This window comes from Chiloscyllium plagiosum, chromosome 13, assembly GCF_004010195.1.
Source record: "Chiloscyllium plagiosum isolate BGI_BamShark_2017 chromosome 13, ASM401019v2, whole genome shotgun sequence".
Classification (NCBI taxonomy): Eukaryota; Metazoa; Chordata; class Chondrichthyes; order Orectolobiformes; family Hemiscylliidae; genus Chiloscyllium; species Chiloscyllium plagiosum.
The window spans coordinates 36,502,909-36,521,841 of NC_057722.1; the positions used below are offsets into that span (position 1 = coordinate 36,502,909).

The window sequence follows — 18,933 nt, forward strand, 5'->3', positions numbered from 1 at the left end:
GTGGTAAGTACAAGGCACATTTTGCTTTTCAAAATTTTTTGTTGCGCATGCATAAATTTGAATTTCAGCATTTTCTTTCAAGCTGTTCAGCTTTTGCACGGTAGTTATAGGCAATTACCTAAATTAAAGTAAACCAATAAAATTATTTTCAAGTTGAACATTTTGGATTTTTTCCTATTAATCTGTAGATTTTATTCCTATTTTTAAAAAAAATCAAACAAATTGGCGACTATTAAAACTAACATGTCAGTTTAGCAAATGTATACAGAGCAGTTGGTTATTTTGTTTAAACTAATCGAAGAATTTTTGCTTGTTGCACTGGTACAATGGAAATTGTTGTGCATGATCATCCCCTATTTTAGGTGTATTCAATCTCATTGAAATTCTCCCCGAGTGTGATGCACATCTCCATAGGTATCTCTTGTGCTGGCTTTATTGATGCTGACGTACAGATGTAAGGGACATATAAATTCCATGTCAGTCGTAGTCCATAGAGAAGGAAAGGCTTTTTGTGGCACATGAAATAAATGGAGATGTCTAAATGAGAGAAAATATGTTTTTTGACAATCCCTGAGAGTGTTGTTGAGGCAGTATTTGGGGTACTGTGGATAGACTTTCTCCCAAGTTTCACCAGACTAATCCTGGGATGATGGCACCATGAACAGTGAGTGAAGCTCAGTGAGAGAATAAGAGGTGATTCCATTGAACCTTAAGGGGGATGGACAATCACTCATGATGTTCTATACAGACACTGAAACGGTGATTAGTTCCATGGCTTTTTTTTCCACTCAGATTACATGCTTCTCGATAGTTTAAATGCCTCTGAGAACGTTCCACCCAATCACCCCCAATCCGTATTTCAACTGAGACAGAGAGAGAAAGAGAGGAGAGAGAGAGAGAGAGAGAGAGAGAGAGAGAGATTCAGGCTTTTGAATAAACTCTCCCAACATTAATACAGTTCAGTTGGTGCGTGATTCTGCCATGAACGTCATGTTATCCACAATCCCGACAGCAGCAACAATACCGTCATTATAGAAGTGTTAACTCTTTCCAGCATTGTAGAGAGAAGGAAAGTCTTTTTATGCCACAGGAAAGAAACAGAGATGTCTAAGAGGAAAAAGAGTTATTCTGATCATCGCTGAGAGTGTTGTTGAGGCAATATTTGGAATATTGTGGACAGACTTTCTCTCTTTTATATGGAATGATCGCCTTGCCACAGAGAGAGAGAGTGCAATGGACTTTCACCAGACTAATCCCTGGAATGTTGGTACCATGAGGAGATAGTGAAGATTAATCTCTGGCATTGGGAGAGAATGAGAGGCGATTGCATTGAAACTTGAGGGGCAGGGACAGTCACTCACGATGTTCTAAATAGACACTGATACGGTGAAAAATTCCATAGCTTCTTTTTTACTCGGGTTGCATAATTGTCGATAGTTTAAGAGCCTCAAAGAATATTCCCCTCACTCCATACCAAATTCCTATGACACATGAGAGAGACAGAGGACCAGTCTTTGAATAAACTCTCTCCACATTAATACAGTGCATTTGGTGCATGGTCCTGCACTGAAAGTCTCGTTAACCGCAATCTCTACAGCAGCCACAATACCTTCATGCTAAAACAGTTAAGTATTCCCACCAGATTCTGACTTCCATGGAGACACCTATAATGTGACATGAACCCAAGCTCCCGGTTGAGGCACTATACACTACACACACGCCCCACCCCAGACAGATACACACACGCACAGACAACCCGAGAATGCAACTTCTTTAAAAAAAAAAGGTTTTGTGATTTACACATGAAAGAAGTGAAACTATCACTGTATTCTAACAGATGAAAGGCTTAACAGACAATCAATTTTTCAATGTATAATTTCAGTTACATCACTGTAAATGTTTGCTATAAATTCTGTTGTGATCGAGCCCTCCACTATCACCTGATGAAGGAGTGTCACTCCGAAAGCTAGTGTGCTTCAAATTAAACCTGTTGGACAATAACCTGGTGTTGTGATTTTTAACTTTTTTGATTTTATATAATTTATTAAAGTTATGGTTGCATTTCTGAAAATTGAGTCTTTAAGTAAATCATAAACTCTCATACAAATCAATGTGAGTGTTCCTTTAGACATTTCCCATAAGCAAAAGAAAAGTTGAAAATCTGTAACCAGTGAGTGCAGAACTGTGAATTCTCCTCTAAAATTGCTTGCAGAATAAAAAAATTCCAAACAGCACACATAGGTGTAGTATTTAAAGTAGTATGCTCCTGTACACTTAAATTAATCAGATGCCATCTAGTGGCAGAGTCATTGCACTGACCAACTTCTGCTATGAGTTGCTGCCCAAGCTCAGATCAGCAGCCTGGAGAAGGCAATGGCTTCAATGACAAAATAAGAACAGAAACAAAGCCAGGGGACAGAACTCTGGGAGGCAGCCCTTGTGGGAGTGTATGCAACGATGTAAGGCCAAAAAAACAAACATAATATGAGGAAACAGGCCTTAAAATGATATCGATTTGGTCAACTTAAAGTGCACCTGCTGTTTGGTTCTTTAAAATCCAAAGGCAACAATGGATTCTAATAAAGTGTTCTTGCTATAATTTACTATAAACCACATTTATTGCCTTGGTCTAAACATGGACAAAAGAACTGAATTACAAAGGTGAGCTGAGAATGATTGATTGTCCTTGACATCAAGATGGCATGTCAACAAGGAGCTCCTCTCAAGTCATTGGTGAGAATTGGTTGTGTTAAAAGAGAAAGATCAAGGGTGAAGAAGAGGAGCTATTAAAGAATGAGAGTTGTATCCAATACAAAGGAAGATGGTTGTGGGAGACCAAGTGTTCCCTCTAATTTTCTTATAGGCTGCATGGGCTCAGAGACCCATCCATTGCAGCGACTTCCAGAATCTGAAGTCAGTGCTATGATAAGTATGCCAATATCGGTTGCTGTGCGCAGAACATTGGAGCAGCTGCATATGCACGAAGCTTGGAGGAAATGTTAGGGACCAAATTTTTTTTTTGTCTTTCAGACAATGCTGTAGGGATTCTTCCTGACTTTATCCTAGACCTAACAATTTTAAATTGCTTCAGTAATGACCTTTCTTCCACCATAAGATTAGAACTTGGGAAGGTGAGGACTGCAGTCTTCAGCAACACTTGCGTTCCGGCAGTGCCCATGTCAAACGAGAGAACCTAATTATCTCCCCTTGATATTCAATAGAGTTACTTTTGCTGAATTTCCCCAGGATCAACATCCTGGAATTACCATTGGCCAGAAACTAAACTGCACCATCATTCTAAATACTGTGGTTACAAAAGCTGGTTAGCAGTTAGGAATTTGGGAGGGAATAAAGTGTTTTTCTTTTGGAGTTTGCCCACCGAAGAGTATGAGGGAGTACTCTCTACTTGTGTGGATGAATGCAACTTTAACGGTGAAATAAGCTTGACACCACTCATGTAAAACTTTCAATTGATTGGCAACCCAACCCATCACAATAAACTTTAACTATCTCTATCACCTGTGCACAGTGGCAGGTTTGTACATCATTTTAACAAGATTTAAACAACTTCAGAAAATCTCTCCGCTTCATTCAATAGCATCTTCCAAATCTGAGAGTAGCACTTAGAATGACAGGTAGGGGTGACATTCAGGAAACCAGCACCTGAAAGTTGAAATACAGGCCTCGCCTGACAGCCACTAGGAGAAAACGGAAGGAATATTTCATCAGGTTATAGCTGAGACTTTGTAGTGATTGGTACAACTGATTAATTTGCTTGGTAATTGAGGTTCAATCACATGACTATAAGTCTGGAGTCACATGTAGGTCAAACCAGGTGCGGGTAGTAGATTTCCTTCCCTGAAGCACATTAGCAAACTAGATGGGTTTTTGTAACAATCAATTACGATTTCATGGTCATCAGTAAATTCTTAATTCGAGTTTTTAAATTGAATTCCAATCCCATCATTTGAACCTCGGTCCCCAAAGTATTAACTGAATTTCTGGATGAATAGTCTAGGCTGTTGCTTCCCCCTTACCATCAGTGAATTTCCCATTATCAACATACTAGTGGTTATCATTGGCGAAAAACTCAACTGGACTCATCACATAAACACAGGCACCACAAGAACAGGTCAGAGACCAGAAATACTGCAGCAAATAACTCTCCAAAACCCTCTTGTCGATCATCTACAAGACACTAGTTTAGAGTGTGATGAAATACTTCCCACTTGCCTGGATGAACGCAGCTGCAGGCTTGATACCATCCAGAACAAAGCAGCCAGCTTGATTGGCATGCATCCACTCCCTCTACCACTGACACTCAGCAGCAGTGTGTACTATTTACAAGGTGCACTGCAGAAATTCAATAAAGGTCCTCCGACAGCACCTTCCAAACCCACAACCACTTGCATCAAGAAGGAAACACCGCCTGCAATTCCCCTCCAAGCTACTCACCATGCTAACTTTAAATATATCGCCTTCACTGTTGCTGGGTTAAAATCCAGGAATTCTTTCCCTCATGGCATTGTGGGTCAACCCACAGCTGGTAGACTGCAGCAGTTCAAGCAGGCAGCTCAGAACCACATTCTTGAGGGCAAGTATGGAAAGGCAATAAATGTTCACCAGCCATGGCAAGATTTGAAAATAACAGATTGTTCTGGTGGGTGATTTTAACTTTCTATATGTTAACTGGGACTCCCTGAGCACCAGGGGCTTAGACAGGGATAACTTGTTCAGTGTGCCCAGGAGGGTTTCTTGAATCAATACATAAATAATCCAACTAGGGGAGGGGCTGTATTAGGCCTGATATTGGCAAATGATCCTGACCAAGTGATTGATTGATTGAAATTTCACTGGGAGGACATTTCAGGGACAGTGACTGTTGTGGGGAAAATCACCAGCCTCTTAGTCAGAGTTGGGGTTCAATGACAGAGTTTATTGTACAAGGAAATACTGGAGCTTCGGGGAGAGAAAGGCACAGTGGTCAGCTGTGATTCTTCTCTCAACCTGGAGCACATGTCAAGATACTTTTATACGTTTTGTAATATCATCAGTCAGTGATGAGGTTATTGTCTTTGTAACATAGTTTGTTTATTGTAAACATTGCAGAATCGTTGATAGTTTTAATGCGGTCAATGTCAGTTTCAATGTCTGCGCAGAAGTCCATTACTGTAGCAATAGGTGCTAATCACTCTTTCTGAGAAGGACGATTACTGCAGCCCTGGCTATTAGCACTTTGCATTGAGTCCGTATCAAACAGATAGCATTTTTATCAAGTGTTGGCTGGACCTAGACACTTCAGCAGGCAGTATACGCTACTCGTGTATTCTCTTTCCCCCAACTGCCTTAAACTAATCGACTAGATTGTGAGTGCATTGTGCTCTCATCTTGGTGGCCCCAGGCTGTATCTGTGTTTGCTTTTCTCTCTCTCCATATTGTGGCAACCCATCTTGTGTGTCAAATGGCAAACTTATGGCTCAGCAGCCGTCTTGTGTGTCCGTCAACCTGCCCCGTGCCATGTCCCACTTCATTTCCCCCTTTTGTGGTCAAGGAGACGACTTTTGAGATCTCCTGCAGGCCACCCAATTTACATGTAGCGGTAGGTAATCTCTAGGAGCTCCTCCTTCCAAGGGGTATCACGGAGTGCCACTTTTGTTAAAGTTCTTTCATGGTGACACTCGCTGCTGGCACCGTTCTCATCAGTAGCGTCATACAGCAGTGCTTTAAACACCCGAGGCCCACAGAATACTAGCATGACTGCAATAAGGATAACTAACCTGTGTGCCAAATAGGATCCCCAAGATTTACCTAGCACCCAATTTAGCCAGCTGTCTGTTATTGTGGCTCCCTGTCAGAAGTTATCCAGCTGGTCTCGGATATTTTTGATGATGATGGCTTCTGTAATGTTATAAGAGCCATCAATAACATGAGCAATACAATTGTCACCAATAATTTGTACAAATTTCCCCTTGCTGTGCTAATTGGTAGTCTGCGGTGTGTAGAGTCTGAGTTCAGCCAACTCTGTATTACTTGCCAACTCTGACTGGCTTGTCTGCTGTTCCTGCCTGCACCTGAAGAATGGTTAATGCCATTAGTTTAGTCATAGGTGTCTTTAAGTGGTTTTAGTTGGGTCCAGTGCTTCCATGTGCCTTTTCCTTTAATATCTGTGCAGGCACAGATGCCCCATTTATTACCATGTCATATGGCCCATTCCATTTTGGGGTGAAGCCTGGCTTGTCGGACAGTGTTCACACCAGGCCGCAGCTTCCTGTTGCTGGGACCTCGGGGAAGATTTCAAGTTCCCCTGCCTTGTCCTTTTTTTGTCCTGTTTATCAATTATCAATTACAGATTTCTGCATCCTTTTCAATTGGGCATTTAATTCTATCACATACCACTGAATTTTGTCTTTTAGTGGACCAATGGATCAGTGCCACAAGTGGATCAGTGCCACTTGTGATTATTGTCTCTGGTAACTACATTGCTCGCCCAATCATTAATTCATATGGTGTTAGTCCAGTTGTCCGATTCGTGATGATTCTTAATCTCATTAGTATGGCTGGCAGCACTTCAGCCCATATTCTGCCTGATGTTTGCATCGCCTTGGCTAAAGTATTTTGAACGTTCTGTTTATTCTACCATCCCTGAGCTTCAGGGGTGACAGGGAATGTGAAATTTTTGTCTAATGCCGAGTAATTGGCAGACAGTCTTCATGACTTTGCCTGTAAAATGTGTCCCTTGGTTGAAGTCATCTGGCAGGATACCCCCCCCCCCCCCCAAACCTAGGGATTACCACCTCCACTAATATTCTGGCTACAGTGGTTGCAGTGCAGCTTTTGGTCGGAAATCCCTCTACCCACTGGCTGAATTGGCCAGTGATGACCAGCAGTATGTTTACCCACAGGAGGGTGGTAGTGGCACTGCAAAATCTATCTGCAGGTGTTTCTAGGATGCTCTAGGTCTGGGCTGGTGTCCCATCCTAACTTTTATGGGTCTCCATGGGTTATGTTGTGCACAAACCATGCATCTGTGGCAGTACTTGGCCACGTTTCTTCCCATTCCCTTCCACCACCACACACTCCCCAGGCTTGCTATTATGGCCTCTCTAGCTATATAGGAGAGCCCATGGTGCAGTTCAAGCAGTGTGTTCTGTATACATGCTGGTGCTACCACCTTGTCTGCTTGCCTGTAGACACCACCCTCCCCTTTGAAAGCCCCCTGCAGTTTCCATTTCTCTCTCTTCCTGTGGGCTGTCCTCCTGTAGTTGCTGAATTTGGACAGTGTCTTTTGCTAATTTAATTGCAGGCTATTGCAGCCTCATCAATGGCTTCTTGTTCTTGGGCTTTCTGAACTGCTCGGTCTGTTGCCTGGTTTCCTTTGTGTTTAGCCAACTTGGACTCTCTCTCTTTTGCTGACTCCTTTTGCTGGACTTTTACTTTTATTACTGCAGCCTCTTTTGGATGTTCACTGGCATGCTATAGTGCCTGAATTCTCAATTGGTGTCTGATAGGGGAGTGGTGAACCCTCTTCTATCCCATACTACCATGTAGTCATGGACTACACTGAAAGCATATTGACTGTATATATTCACGGTTTTTCCTTTTGCTAGTTCCATTGTTTTGGCAAGTGCTACCAGTTCTGCTACCTGGTGTGGACTGACTTCAATCAATTCTTCTGGAAATAACTGTTTCTAACTTATCATTTACCACAGCCCATCCTGTTTGGGGTGACCCTGCTACATATTTTCGTGATCTGCCCACAAAGAGGGTCTCCTCGGCTGTGTCTGGTTCCCCTGTGTCTAGAATTCTCTCAGCTGGGTTTTCTCCCGTATCCCTAACTATTCGAATTTATTCTGGGTGAAGCAGGATAGATCAGAACCCGGTGAGCCTGTAGCTCCCATCAGGCTTTATTACTGGCCATGTCAGGGAATTAGTTGAAATTGTGGGTTTTTTTTTCAGAATTCCCTGTTTCACTAGTCCTTGCACGATTTCCACAACTGCTTTTTCTGCTCTGGGTTTTATTGGGTATTGCCAGTGAGGCTTATGCTCCGATCTGGGCAGCCTTATTGGGTTTATGTTAACTAGACCTGTTTCTGCCCATGCTCCGGGACAGAGGCAGAGATGGTTCCGAATCCCCCCTTTTTGAGGTTCCAGTCCCTACTGGTGACTATAGCCACTTTAATAGCTTTGTAGATTTCCCAGTCTCTGTCTTTCGACCGTCCTGTCTGGGCCAAATCAATTTCCCTTTCGCACAATCGATTTAGAATGTTATTCTCTCATGAGATCATTGCCCATTTTGGTGCTCTCATTATTTTGGCATAGATAGAATTTCATGGGGATATTTTTTTTTCTCTACAAGGGTAGTTTTGCTTAGGTAGCTGGTGTTTTATACCCTCCTACTCCAGTTAAGTGAATTATTTTATGTGGGGTAAAGGTAAGTTTGTGATAGATCGGGCCGCTCTTGTGTCTACTAGCACTTCACATTTCCTCCCTCCTATTACTTCAGGCACATAAATTCTCCCCTCTCCCTTACCCTCATGAATGGAGAGAGCAGATTGTCAACTCTGCTGACCTCAGGATCCCCGTGGTTCCGCAGTGTTCCGGGTGGTGTTTTGGGGTGCCCCATGCTTTTCCCAGCACACTGCTTCTATGTGTTCTATTCTGTTGCAGTGGCTGCAATATTTTACATTGTTCGCTGCTCGTGGGGCCCTTGCAAAGTGTCCCTGTTGATCACAGTTGTGGCAGGAAACTTTTATTCTACTCTCTCCTCCATTCCGATAAGCTGCTTTGTCAGGTCTTGCCTTTATTGCAGGAGCTTCTGCAGGAGGGTCTATCCATGTCTCAAATGTTTTGAGTTTTTTGAGCAAGTGATAAAAATGATTGAGGGCAGAATAGTGGATGTTGTCTATATGGACTTTAGCAAGGCCTTTGACAAGATCCATCATGGCAGATTGATGCAGAAGGTGAAGTTGCATGGGGTCTGCAGTGAACTGGTAAAATGGATACAAGAACATAAAAGGCAGAGTCTAAGTGGAAGGGTGTTTTGCTGACTGGGAGATCTGTGATCAGTGCTGTTCTGCAGGGATCAATGCTGGGACCCTGTTGATTGTAACATGAGTTTTGAAGAGAATGTAGATGATCTGATTTGTAAGTTTGAAAATGACCCACAAGGCCAGAGATTACAGCAGGATACACAGAGGCTAGAAACTTGGGTAGAGAAATTACAGATGGAATTTAATTCAAAATAGATGTAATGTGATGGACTTTGTAAGGTTTAAAGCAAGAGGGAAGTATACATTTAGATGGCAGAATCCTTGGGAGCATTAACATACAGGCCCATAGTTCCCTGGAAGTGGCAACACAAGTGAATGAGATGGTCATGAACTGTGTGACATGCTTGCCCTCATCAGTCAGGGCATAGTGTTTTTATTTAAATAATAATAATTGGCAAGACATCTAGCTGTGTAGAAGTTTTTAGATAGACTTTATTTGGAATACTCTGTATAGTTCTGGTTCTTCTACTATAAGAAGGACGTGGGGGCTTTGGAAAGGGCACAGAAGTGGCTTACCAAGATCTTGTCTTTGAGGAGAGATGGGACAAACTCAGTTTGTTGGAGGCTAAGAGGTGACCTGACTGAGGTTTACAAAATTGAAGGGCATAGATAGAATGAGGGAGTCAGCCAGCCCCTCTTTCAACTCACTCCAACAATCACCACCGCCAGAGTAGAAATGTCAATTACTAGGACATAAATTTAAGGTATAGGGATCAATTTGATGAAGATGAGAGACCGATTAGAATGTGCTGCCATAGGAGGTGGCAGAAGCAGATACAATAGCAACATTTAAGAGGCATCTTGACAGATACATTAATAGGCTGGGAATAGAGGGATAAGGACTGTGGAGGCAAAAGGCTCTTAGTTTAGACCGGCATCTTGTGTTTGTGCAGGTCTGTTCCTGTGCTGTACTGTTCTTTGTTCCCTTATGCCTTATGCTCAAAATGAATGTAACACAGTCTATTTAGCTGTATCTAAATAGCCAGAGGTGAATTTCTGACATCTGGGGTTTGGTAGATTCATTCTATACTGTTTGTGGTAGAAACATGGATCACTCGTGTTCTTATTTTCTATTTGGCCCTCTTCTTTCGGCCTGCTCTGCCATTGACTATGATCATGGCTGATCATCTAACTCCTTGAAAACATTCAATATTTTGGCCTCAGCTCCTTTCTATTGTAGAGAATTCCACAGGCTCACCATTCTCTGGGTGAAGAAATTTCTCCTCGCCTCCATCCTAGTCTGAATCCCTCGGGATGCATATGTTGTTTGCTCCTGGCAAGAACCTGCATGAAAAATCCTGTATAGCATTTGGAGTCTATGTGGCAGCTACTGTATCATTTTAGATGACAAGGAAATCCTCCTGCTTTTGTTGCCTGCTTTAAGAGTATTGAAAACATTTAGAGTTTGATAATTATCTATTTTGGCCATGTTTTGATACACCTTCCATAGTGGATCTTAAGTTACATCCTGATCTTGAAGCTTCTGACCCAGACTTGGGGGTGCTACCACAATAGAACAGTAAATAACACAGAGAATGTTGAGCCAAATGGTCAAAATGAGTAAATATACACAGTGTCTACACCGTGTCCCATGTTCAAAGTGCACAATGTCCTGGTTAAGTAACTAAAACAACTTATAGTGAGATATGAAACAGTTGAGAAGAACTGCTGTAATTAGTGAAGCCATTGTAGATGTTGGAAATCTCTCATATGAAGAATTGGAAGAATAGGCAGGTCTGACAGCATCTATGGAAAAAGAATCGGTTGATGTTTTGCGTTCAGTATAACTCTTCCTTGGAGCTGAAGAAGAGTCATATGTAATTTCAAGAACTACATAGGATTAATCTTCAGAGACAAGGAAAGGAAAACCAGAAATGAAAGCATTTCAATTTGACATTTCAATTTGACATATAGCATTAGATACTTTTGATCATGCTGTCATGCATAAAATTGATCTATCTTTGTCAGACAAGATGATATAAGATTAAATGGATCGATAGGAAATATAGATTTTTGTTCAGCAGGTTTCTCATACATTAATCACCAAATGAAATAGACTTCAACTAACTGAGGGTATTTAGAGTTTGATAATTATCTATTTTGGCCATGTTTTGATACACCTTCCATCGTGGATCTTAAGTTACATCCTGACCTTGAAGCTTCTGACCCAGACTTGGGGGTGCTACCACAATAGAACAGTAAATAACACTTGGGTATTTTAAATATTTATATTTGGTGTTTATATGCAAATCACACTGTACCTGTGTGAATTCATGTCAAATGCAGAGTCTTTCTCTGTATTTGACCTAGATTTGAAACTGGTTGAAACATGTTGGGTGCAAAAAAGATGGAAGATAATATGTTCAATTCTTGTGTTAAGCAAATCTGTCACTCTTAGGAAATTTGCATCTTGATTTGCAACTTTACTAATTTGACTATACTTGAGTTTGAAATGATTCGGAGATGCCGGTGTTGGACTGGGGTGTACAAAGTTAAAAATCACACAACACCAGGTTATAGTCCAACAGGTTTAATTGGAAGCACACTAGCTTTCCGAGCGACGCTCTGATGATGAAGGAGCGTCGCTCCGAAAGCTAGTGTGCTTCCAATTAAACCTGTTGGACTATAACCTGGTGTTGTGTGATTTTTAACTTTGAGTTTGAAATGCTTCCTTGGAGGAACAAATATTAATCTGGAAAGTCAGTACATTTTCACAAGTCTCAAAAATTGATCTTTTTTTGTTGTTTTACCAGGGTGTACAATCGCCTTCATTGGTGAGTCTACCAGCAACATTTGAGAAAAAATACCACACTTGCAGTCGATCAACAACTCATTTGATATAGCATTTGCATATTGGCTAAATGTGTAAAATAATACTTTTGATCAGTTGCAACCATTGTAAAAGTTTAAATGATATAAAGTGTAATTGTATTTGAAGTATGCCTCATTTAAGGGAAGGATAATGCTAACTGAACTGTGGATTTGTTTTCCTTTAACTTTTGTTCCATCTTTTTTACAATACTATTGTCTACCTGGTTGAACACTAATTGAAGAAATTTTGATTGCTGTTTTTCCTGCTTCAATTTGTACATTTTTGTACAAGTTTATTTATGACATTGCTTCTGTAGCCTTTTTATTAAAATGTGTATCATTTTAATGCATTGATTAAATTGACATAATCAACTTTCTAGGGATTATTTTAACTTAATTCTTTGGTCAAATAATGGAGCCAGTTTGGTAGAACAACACGAGCCTTGAAAGAATAACGCTGAACAGGCTAAAAAAAAGTTGAACTTGATCCTGAAATATTCCCAACATGTGGATTTGGTTAAATTGCCTCAAAAGGTCTTTTGCTGCTGGATAATTCATTGAAACCCATAATCTCAAGACAGGAAAGACCAGTATTTTTATTTAATGTGCAAATTACTTAATACCTATAAAATGTTTAATTGAGAAAAACCTGAATCCATCTATTTCAAATTTTATTGGAAGGGAAATATAATAAGGTAGTCTTCTGGCCAACATTTATGGGTTGATGTTGTCTTTCAGGTTTTCCCAAAACTATCTTTCTTTTTTTTTTAAAAAAAAGGGTTAAATGGAGGTCTGATTATGATTTCTAACTATATAAAATGTATTAAAGTAAATTATTTAGTCAAGTACAATGCGAAGATGATAACATATTTTTCTAGGTGCACCTCATTAAAATTAGCAACATTTTATAGAACTTCATCTAGCATTTGTTAAACATTGATTTGTCTTGTAGAATTATTTTGTATATTTGATATTTCTATACTTTGAATATTTTGCTATCTGAATATCTACCTGAATCACTTTTTTGTAATACACTTTAACTGACACTTTTCCTTGTGAAGAAAAATATTTTTGTCTGTTTTTGCATTTAATGTACTGGGTTATTACTTTGTATTATCTAATCTTCAAAATAATCTGAGCTGCTAATTGAAGGATGTTCTCATTTTTGTACATAAAGTTTACTTGGTGTAGTCCCATATAAGCTGATTCTTGATGCAAATAAACCTTTTTAAAGAAATAGCTTTATATGGTGAGTTATTGCAAAAGCATAAAAGGCTCTTTGATATCTTCCTGATTTTTAGCTTTTCAATTTTGGAAAAGATATGTAGAAATATAGGTATATCCTGAATTGTCCATGTTCTTTAAATCTAACTTTGAGGTATGAAGCAAATGTGTTTGAGTTGTTTAATTCTGGATTAAAATTTGTAGCATAATTTTTCAGGATGTTGAACAGATGGCAAAGGACAGTAGAACATATCAGCCTCTATGTATGAAATATGGAAATTACAATTGCCAACCAAGAAAACCCAAAAGCATGTGTAGAAAAAGAAAAAGCTGTTTTTTCAACTCTTATTAAGACTCTCTTATCTGTTCTGAAGAAGTAATATCAGGCTGGATGTTAATTCTACAGATGCTACCAAACTGGAGCTGCTTGAGCATTTACTGTTTAAGATTTTCAGCATCCATGGTAATTGGCTTCTGTGTCAGATTATGGATGACTTCGTTACCATGAACACAAATGGATGGTGTCTTTGGTCTTGAACATGAAGATAACATGTTATGGCAGGAGATTTCCACCTGTACATTTTTGAATATATCCCTTTTATGCACAGGAGGAAGTACCTCACTAAGTTGCCATCTCAGAATGTAAGAACTGTGCTTGTGCTCTAGGCTCTTGATCATTTTTATGACTGTATTTTAAATAAGAGGTTACAAAAAGACCTGGTGTGATGTCAATTTTAACATTCAGTTTCTAGTTGAATGACAGTCCCTTTAAGACCAGGAAATTATGTATGCCATTATAAAATACTTCCACTCGTTTCTCTTTTTTATTTCTCAACCACAGCCTTCCTTGAGGAACTGTAATCAAGATATTTAGGAACATATCTAAAACCTTTTGTTACAATCAGTTATAATGCAGTGGGCACATTGTTGAAATAGTATTATTACTGACAAAAGCATAACCATGTAGTTTCACTAGAATGGTGCTTGGTGTAAGGAAATACAAATAAAAGGAATAATGAAGATTATTTATAATGCTGTCCAAAGAGCCATTAGTAGCATAGACTTTGAATTGCAAAATCCTAGGTGCAGCTACCTCTGAGAATTCCCTGGAAATTTGAATGTGCCTGTGGGCAATTCCCCTGCATTGCCAAAGAAGTCCCTTAAAGTTTCATAATTAATTTTGGAGAGGTCCAACTCAGAAGCTTAATAGTTAGCCAAAGAGAATTTCTTTTTACGACTAGTTAATTATCAACCGCTGATCACCCCTGGCAACACTCGACCAGACCATGACCTACCCTGAGCTCTCATTCACTTGTTTGGTACACTAGTGATGTCATCTACCTTCTCAACCAACTGCTACCTAAACCCACACTTGCCTTTTATAATTCACTTTCACAGAAGCTGTCAAAATAGCTAGTCATACTAGACATTTACATCTCTGAATATGGCACACTGCTTCAAGAGGGAGTGGAGTTTCTACAAAGACTTCCCGGTGTTAGATTTGTGAATTCTTAAGCAGCTTCATAATAGAAAGTCACTATCCTGGAACTTTGTGTGGAAGGTGTTTGATGGCAAGTGGATAATGTTTTTCAATCCTGTCTGGGTCAGATACACTATTTATTTCTGATTTAGTAATATTCTGGGTCATCGTACTTCTAATGTCTGTATGATCAAAGTAAAAATGAAGACAGGTGGAAGTTAAGTGCTAGCCGATATACAAGAGGTCCTAGATGCATGAGACAAGTGAGTAGGGAAGACATAGTTGGCAAGTTGAGATTAAAATGAATGAGTGAAATATCAACTCGATTAAGAGCAGGCTGGTTAAAGGCCAGGTAAAAGATCTAAATGGATGCTAAAAGTGGGTAGGAAGGCATGCTAATACTTATTAGGAGAGTGGTGACTAAAAATTAGAACTGGGTAAAATGATTCACTTAAGTTGCAACTTGAATCTCAGTAAATAAAAGCATGCACATTTTCAACGGGTTGCCTTCACTCAAGACACAGATTTCAAAAAGCATAAAAATAGAAGATAAAGGGTGTCATGGGATAGTGACTGTGTTTCTATCTCTGGGCCAGAAGCTGACAGTTCAAGTCCCATCTGTGATGGAGGCTTTATAACATATCCAAAGAGATGGGTTCAAAATTTGAAAAAGTGAAATAATTTGTCACTATTTTGGAGATCGTGCAGTTTTCAGTTGTACACTACATTGTTTATATACAGTCAGTTTATCAAACTGTATTAATTGCACATCCATGAAACCTAGTGCTCTGTGTTCTTGAACGTATATTTTAAATTGATCACTGACAAAGCTATATAATGTGAAAAAAAATCTGAAAAAAATAGTTTTTCAATTCCAGTTTTATCTTCATGTTTTGAAGCATTTCAATACAACTATTCAAGCTCCAATGGCAAGGTAATACCTCCACAATGAATACTGAAGCAAGGGAATTAATGTTCTGAGATGATGCTTCATTAATTTGAAGATGAGATTTTGTTGTCTTGTCGATCAGTCTGAGTAGGTGACTTTCCGATAGCCTTTGTGTCTCTGGATGGCTTCGAGTCACCAGGCAACAGAACAAGTTTCTGACTTTTTAGTTTCTTCATTTCTCTTCTCTGTTTTCGAGCTGTTTTCAGGGCTTTTGACTTCAGAAAATTATCTTCTAATTGATAGATAAGCTCCTCAATTAGCCCAACCTGTAATCAATCATCTATTAATATTTATTTAAATAATTCCTCTCCTTGGAATGCCAATGAAAAATATTGCATGCAAATGGTTCAATTTTGAATTTTTTTTTTGCTTTTGAACCTGACTGGAATTCGTTGCCAGGGTAAAATATGCTCTGAACTAGATTTATCCTAAACCAATATAGATAGTGGAAAAAAAAATAACTTATGGACACTAAGAAAATTCAGCCAATCTAAGTGCTTAAATCAACATTGTACTATAGTCTGGACGTTGACAAATGGTCAGGAAACGATTCTTGTTTTTCATGGCATCAGGATAAATGCAAAATTGTCAAATCTCAAGGGATGAGAACAAATTATACCATCTGTGGTAAATTGATTCTGGCTCAGCTATTGCCATAAAGAAAGCACTGGTGCAATATAGGTCCCCAAGCTCCTGGGTAATCAAAAAAGGTGCAATAAAAGCCAAGTTTCTGGTATTGAGACTGGCTGTAATGGAATGAGGGGTATGTCGGGTTCTAAGAGATCAACTGTGTTAGGGGACTCTTGAGTTTGAGGTACAGACAGACGTTTCTGTGGCCAGCAGTGAAAAATCAGAATGGTGTGTTGCTTCCCTGGTGCCAGGATCAAGGATGTCTCAGAGAGGGTGCAGAATGTTTTCAAGGGGGAGAGGGGCCAGCAAGAGGTCATTGTCCACATTGGAACCAACGACATAGGAAGGGAAAAGGTTGAAATTCTGAAGGAAGATTACAAAGAGTTAAAAAGGAGGTCCTCGAGAGTAGTAATGTCTGGATTACTCCCAGTGCTATGAGCTAGTGAGGGCAGGTATAGGAGGATAGAGCAGACGAATGCATAGCTGAGGAGCTAATGTATGGGAGAAGGATTCACATTTTTGGATCATTGGAATTTCTTTTGGGGTAGAAGTGACCCCAAAAGAAGGACATATTGCACCTAAATTGGAAAGGGACTAATATACTGGCAGGGAGATTTGCTCGAGCTGCTCGGGAGGATTTAAACAAGTAAGGTGGGGAAGGAGGGGGGGACCCAAGGAGATAGTGAGGAAAGAGATCAATCTGAGACTGGTACAGTTGAGAACAGAAGCAAGTCAAACACGGCAGGCAGGGACAAGGTAGGACTAATAAATTAAACTGCACTTATTTCAATGCAAGGGGCCTAACAGGGAAGGCAGATGAACTCAGGGTATGGTTAGGAACATAGGACTGGGATATCATAGCAATTACAGAAACATGGCACAGGGATGGGCAGGACTGGCAGCTTAATATTTCAGAATACATATGCTACAGGAAGGATAGAAAGGGAGGCAACAGAGGAGGGGGAGTGGCGTTTTTAGTAAGGAATAGCATTACAGCTGTACCAAGGGAGGATATTCCCAGAAATACATCCAGGGAAGTTATTTGGGTGGAACTGAGAAATAAGAAAGGGATGATCACCTTATTGGGATCGTATTATAGACCCCCCAATAGTCAGAGGGAAATTGAGAAACAAATTTGTAAGGAGATCTCAGCTATCTGTAAGAATAATAGGGTGGTTATGGTAGGGGATTTTAACTTTCTAAACATAGACTGGGACTCCCATAGTGTTAGGGGTCTAGATGGAGAGGAATTTGTTAAGTGCGCACAAGAAAATTTTCTGATTCAGTATGTGGGTGTACCTACTAGAGAAGGTGCAAAACTTGACCTACTCTTGGGAAATAAGGCAAGGGAGGTGACTGAGGTGTCAGTGGGGGAGCACTTTGTGGCCAGCGACCATAATTCTATTAGAGATAAATAGTGATGGAAAAGGCAGATCTAAAAGTTGAAGTTCTAAATTGGAGAAAGGCCAATTTCAACAGTATTAGGCAAGAACTTTCAAAAGCTGATTGGGGGCAAATGTTTGCAGGTACAGAGACGACTGAAAAATGGGAAGAAGCCTTCAGAAATGAGACAAGAATCAAGAGAAAGTATATTCCTGTTAGGGTGAAAGGAAAGGCTGGTAGGTATAGGGAATGTTGGATGACTAAAGAAATTGAGGGTCTGGTTAAGAAAAAAAAAGGAAGCACATGTCAGGTACAGAGGGGACAGATTGAGTCAATCCTTAGAACAGTATAAAGGCAGCAGGAGTACACTTAAGAGGGAAATCAGGAGGGCAAAAAGGGGATATGACATAGCTTTGGCAAATAGAGTTAAGGAGAATCCAAAGGGTTTTTACAAATACATTAAGGACAAAAGGGTAACTGAGGAGAGAATAGGGCTCCTCAAACATCAGCAAGGTGGCCTTTGTGTGGAGCCCGCAGAAAATGGGGAAGATACTAAACCGAGTATTTTGCATCAGTATTTACTGTGGAAAAAGACATGGAAGATATAGAATGTCGGGAAATAGATGGTGACATCTTGCAAAATGTCCATATTACAGAGGAGGAAGTGCTGGATGTCTTGAAATGGTTAAATGTAGATAAATCCCCAGGACCTGATCAGGTGTACCCTAGAACTCTGTGGGAAGCTAGGGAAGTGATTGCTGGGCCTCTTGCTAAGATATTTGTATCATCGATAGTCACAGGTGAGGTGCCAGAAGACTGGAGATTGGCGAACATGGTGCCACTGTTTAAGAAGGGTGGTAATGACCGCATCTAGACCGCATCAGGAGCAACGGATACAATAAACGATATTAGTGGATGTGCAAATAAAACTTTGATGGATGTGAAAGGCTCCTTTAGGACCTTGGATAGAGGTGAGAGAGGAGGTGTGAGCGCAGGTTTTACAGTTCCTGCGGTAGCAGGGGAAAGTGCCAGGATGGGAGGGTGGGTTGTAGGGGGGCGTGGACCTGACCAGGTAGTCACGGAGGGAACGGTCTTTGCGGAAGGCGGAAAGGGGTGGGGAGGGAAATATATCCCTGGTGGTGGGGTCTTTTTGGAGGTCTTTTTGGAAATGTCGGCAGATGATTTGGTTTATGCGAAGGTTGGTAGGGTGGAAGGTGAGGGCATCAATGTGGACTTCAACAGTTTCCTCATTTCCCCTTCCCCCACCCCACCCTAGTTCCAAACTTCCAGCTCAGCACTGTCCCCATGACTTGTCCGGATGGTCTCCTCTACATTGGGAAGACTGGGCCCCTCCTAGCAGAGCGCTTTAGGGAACATCTCCGGGACACCCGCACCAATCAACCACA

The 18,933-nt window shown here is 40.4% G+C and overlaps 2 protein-coding genes across 5 annotated transcripts in view; one reads left to right on the top strand and one right to left on the bottom strand.

Annotated features, from left to right (window-relative positions):
- Positions 1-13,098, top strand: part of ect2 (epithelial cell transforming 2) — an 85,068-nt gene extending 71,970 nt beyond the window's left edge. For all 4 annotated transcript variants that reach the window (XM_043702207.1, XM_043702206.1, XM_043702208.1 and 1 more), the window contains one exon: positions 11,804-13,098. In XM_043702207.1, the coding sequence (XP_043558142.1) occupies positions 11,804-11,893 (90 nt within the window). In that variant the 3' untranslated portion in view covers positions 11,894-13,098. The remainder of the gene's footprint in view (positions 1-11,803) is intronic.
- A 2,346-nt stretch (positions 13,099-15,444) lies between these two features.
- The window catches only part of LOC122555930 (spermatogenesis-associated protein 16-like), a 131,186-nt gene continuing 127,697 nt past the window's right edge, over positions 15,445-18,933 (bottom strand). The window contains exon 11 of the mRNA XM_043702210.1: positions 15,445-15,780. Within this exon, the coding sequence (XP_043558145.1) occupies positions 15,559-15,780 (222 nt within the window). The 3' untranslated portion in view covers positions 15,445-15,558. The remainder of the gene's footprint in view (positions 15,781-18,933) is intronic.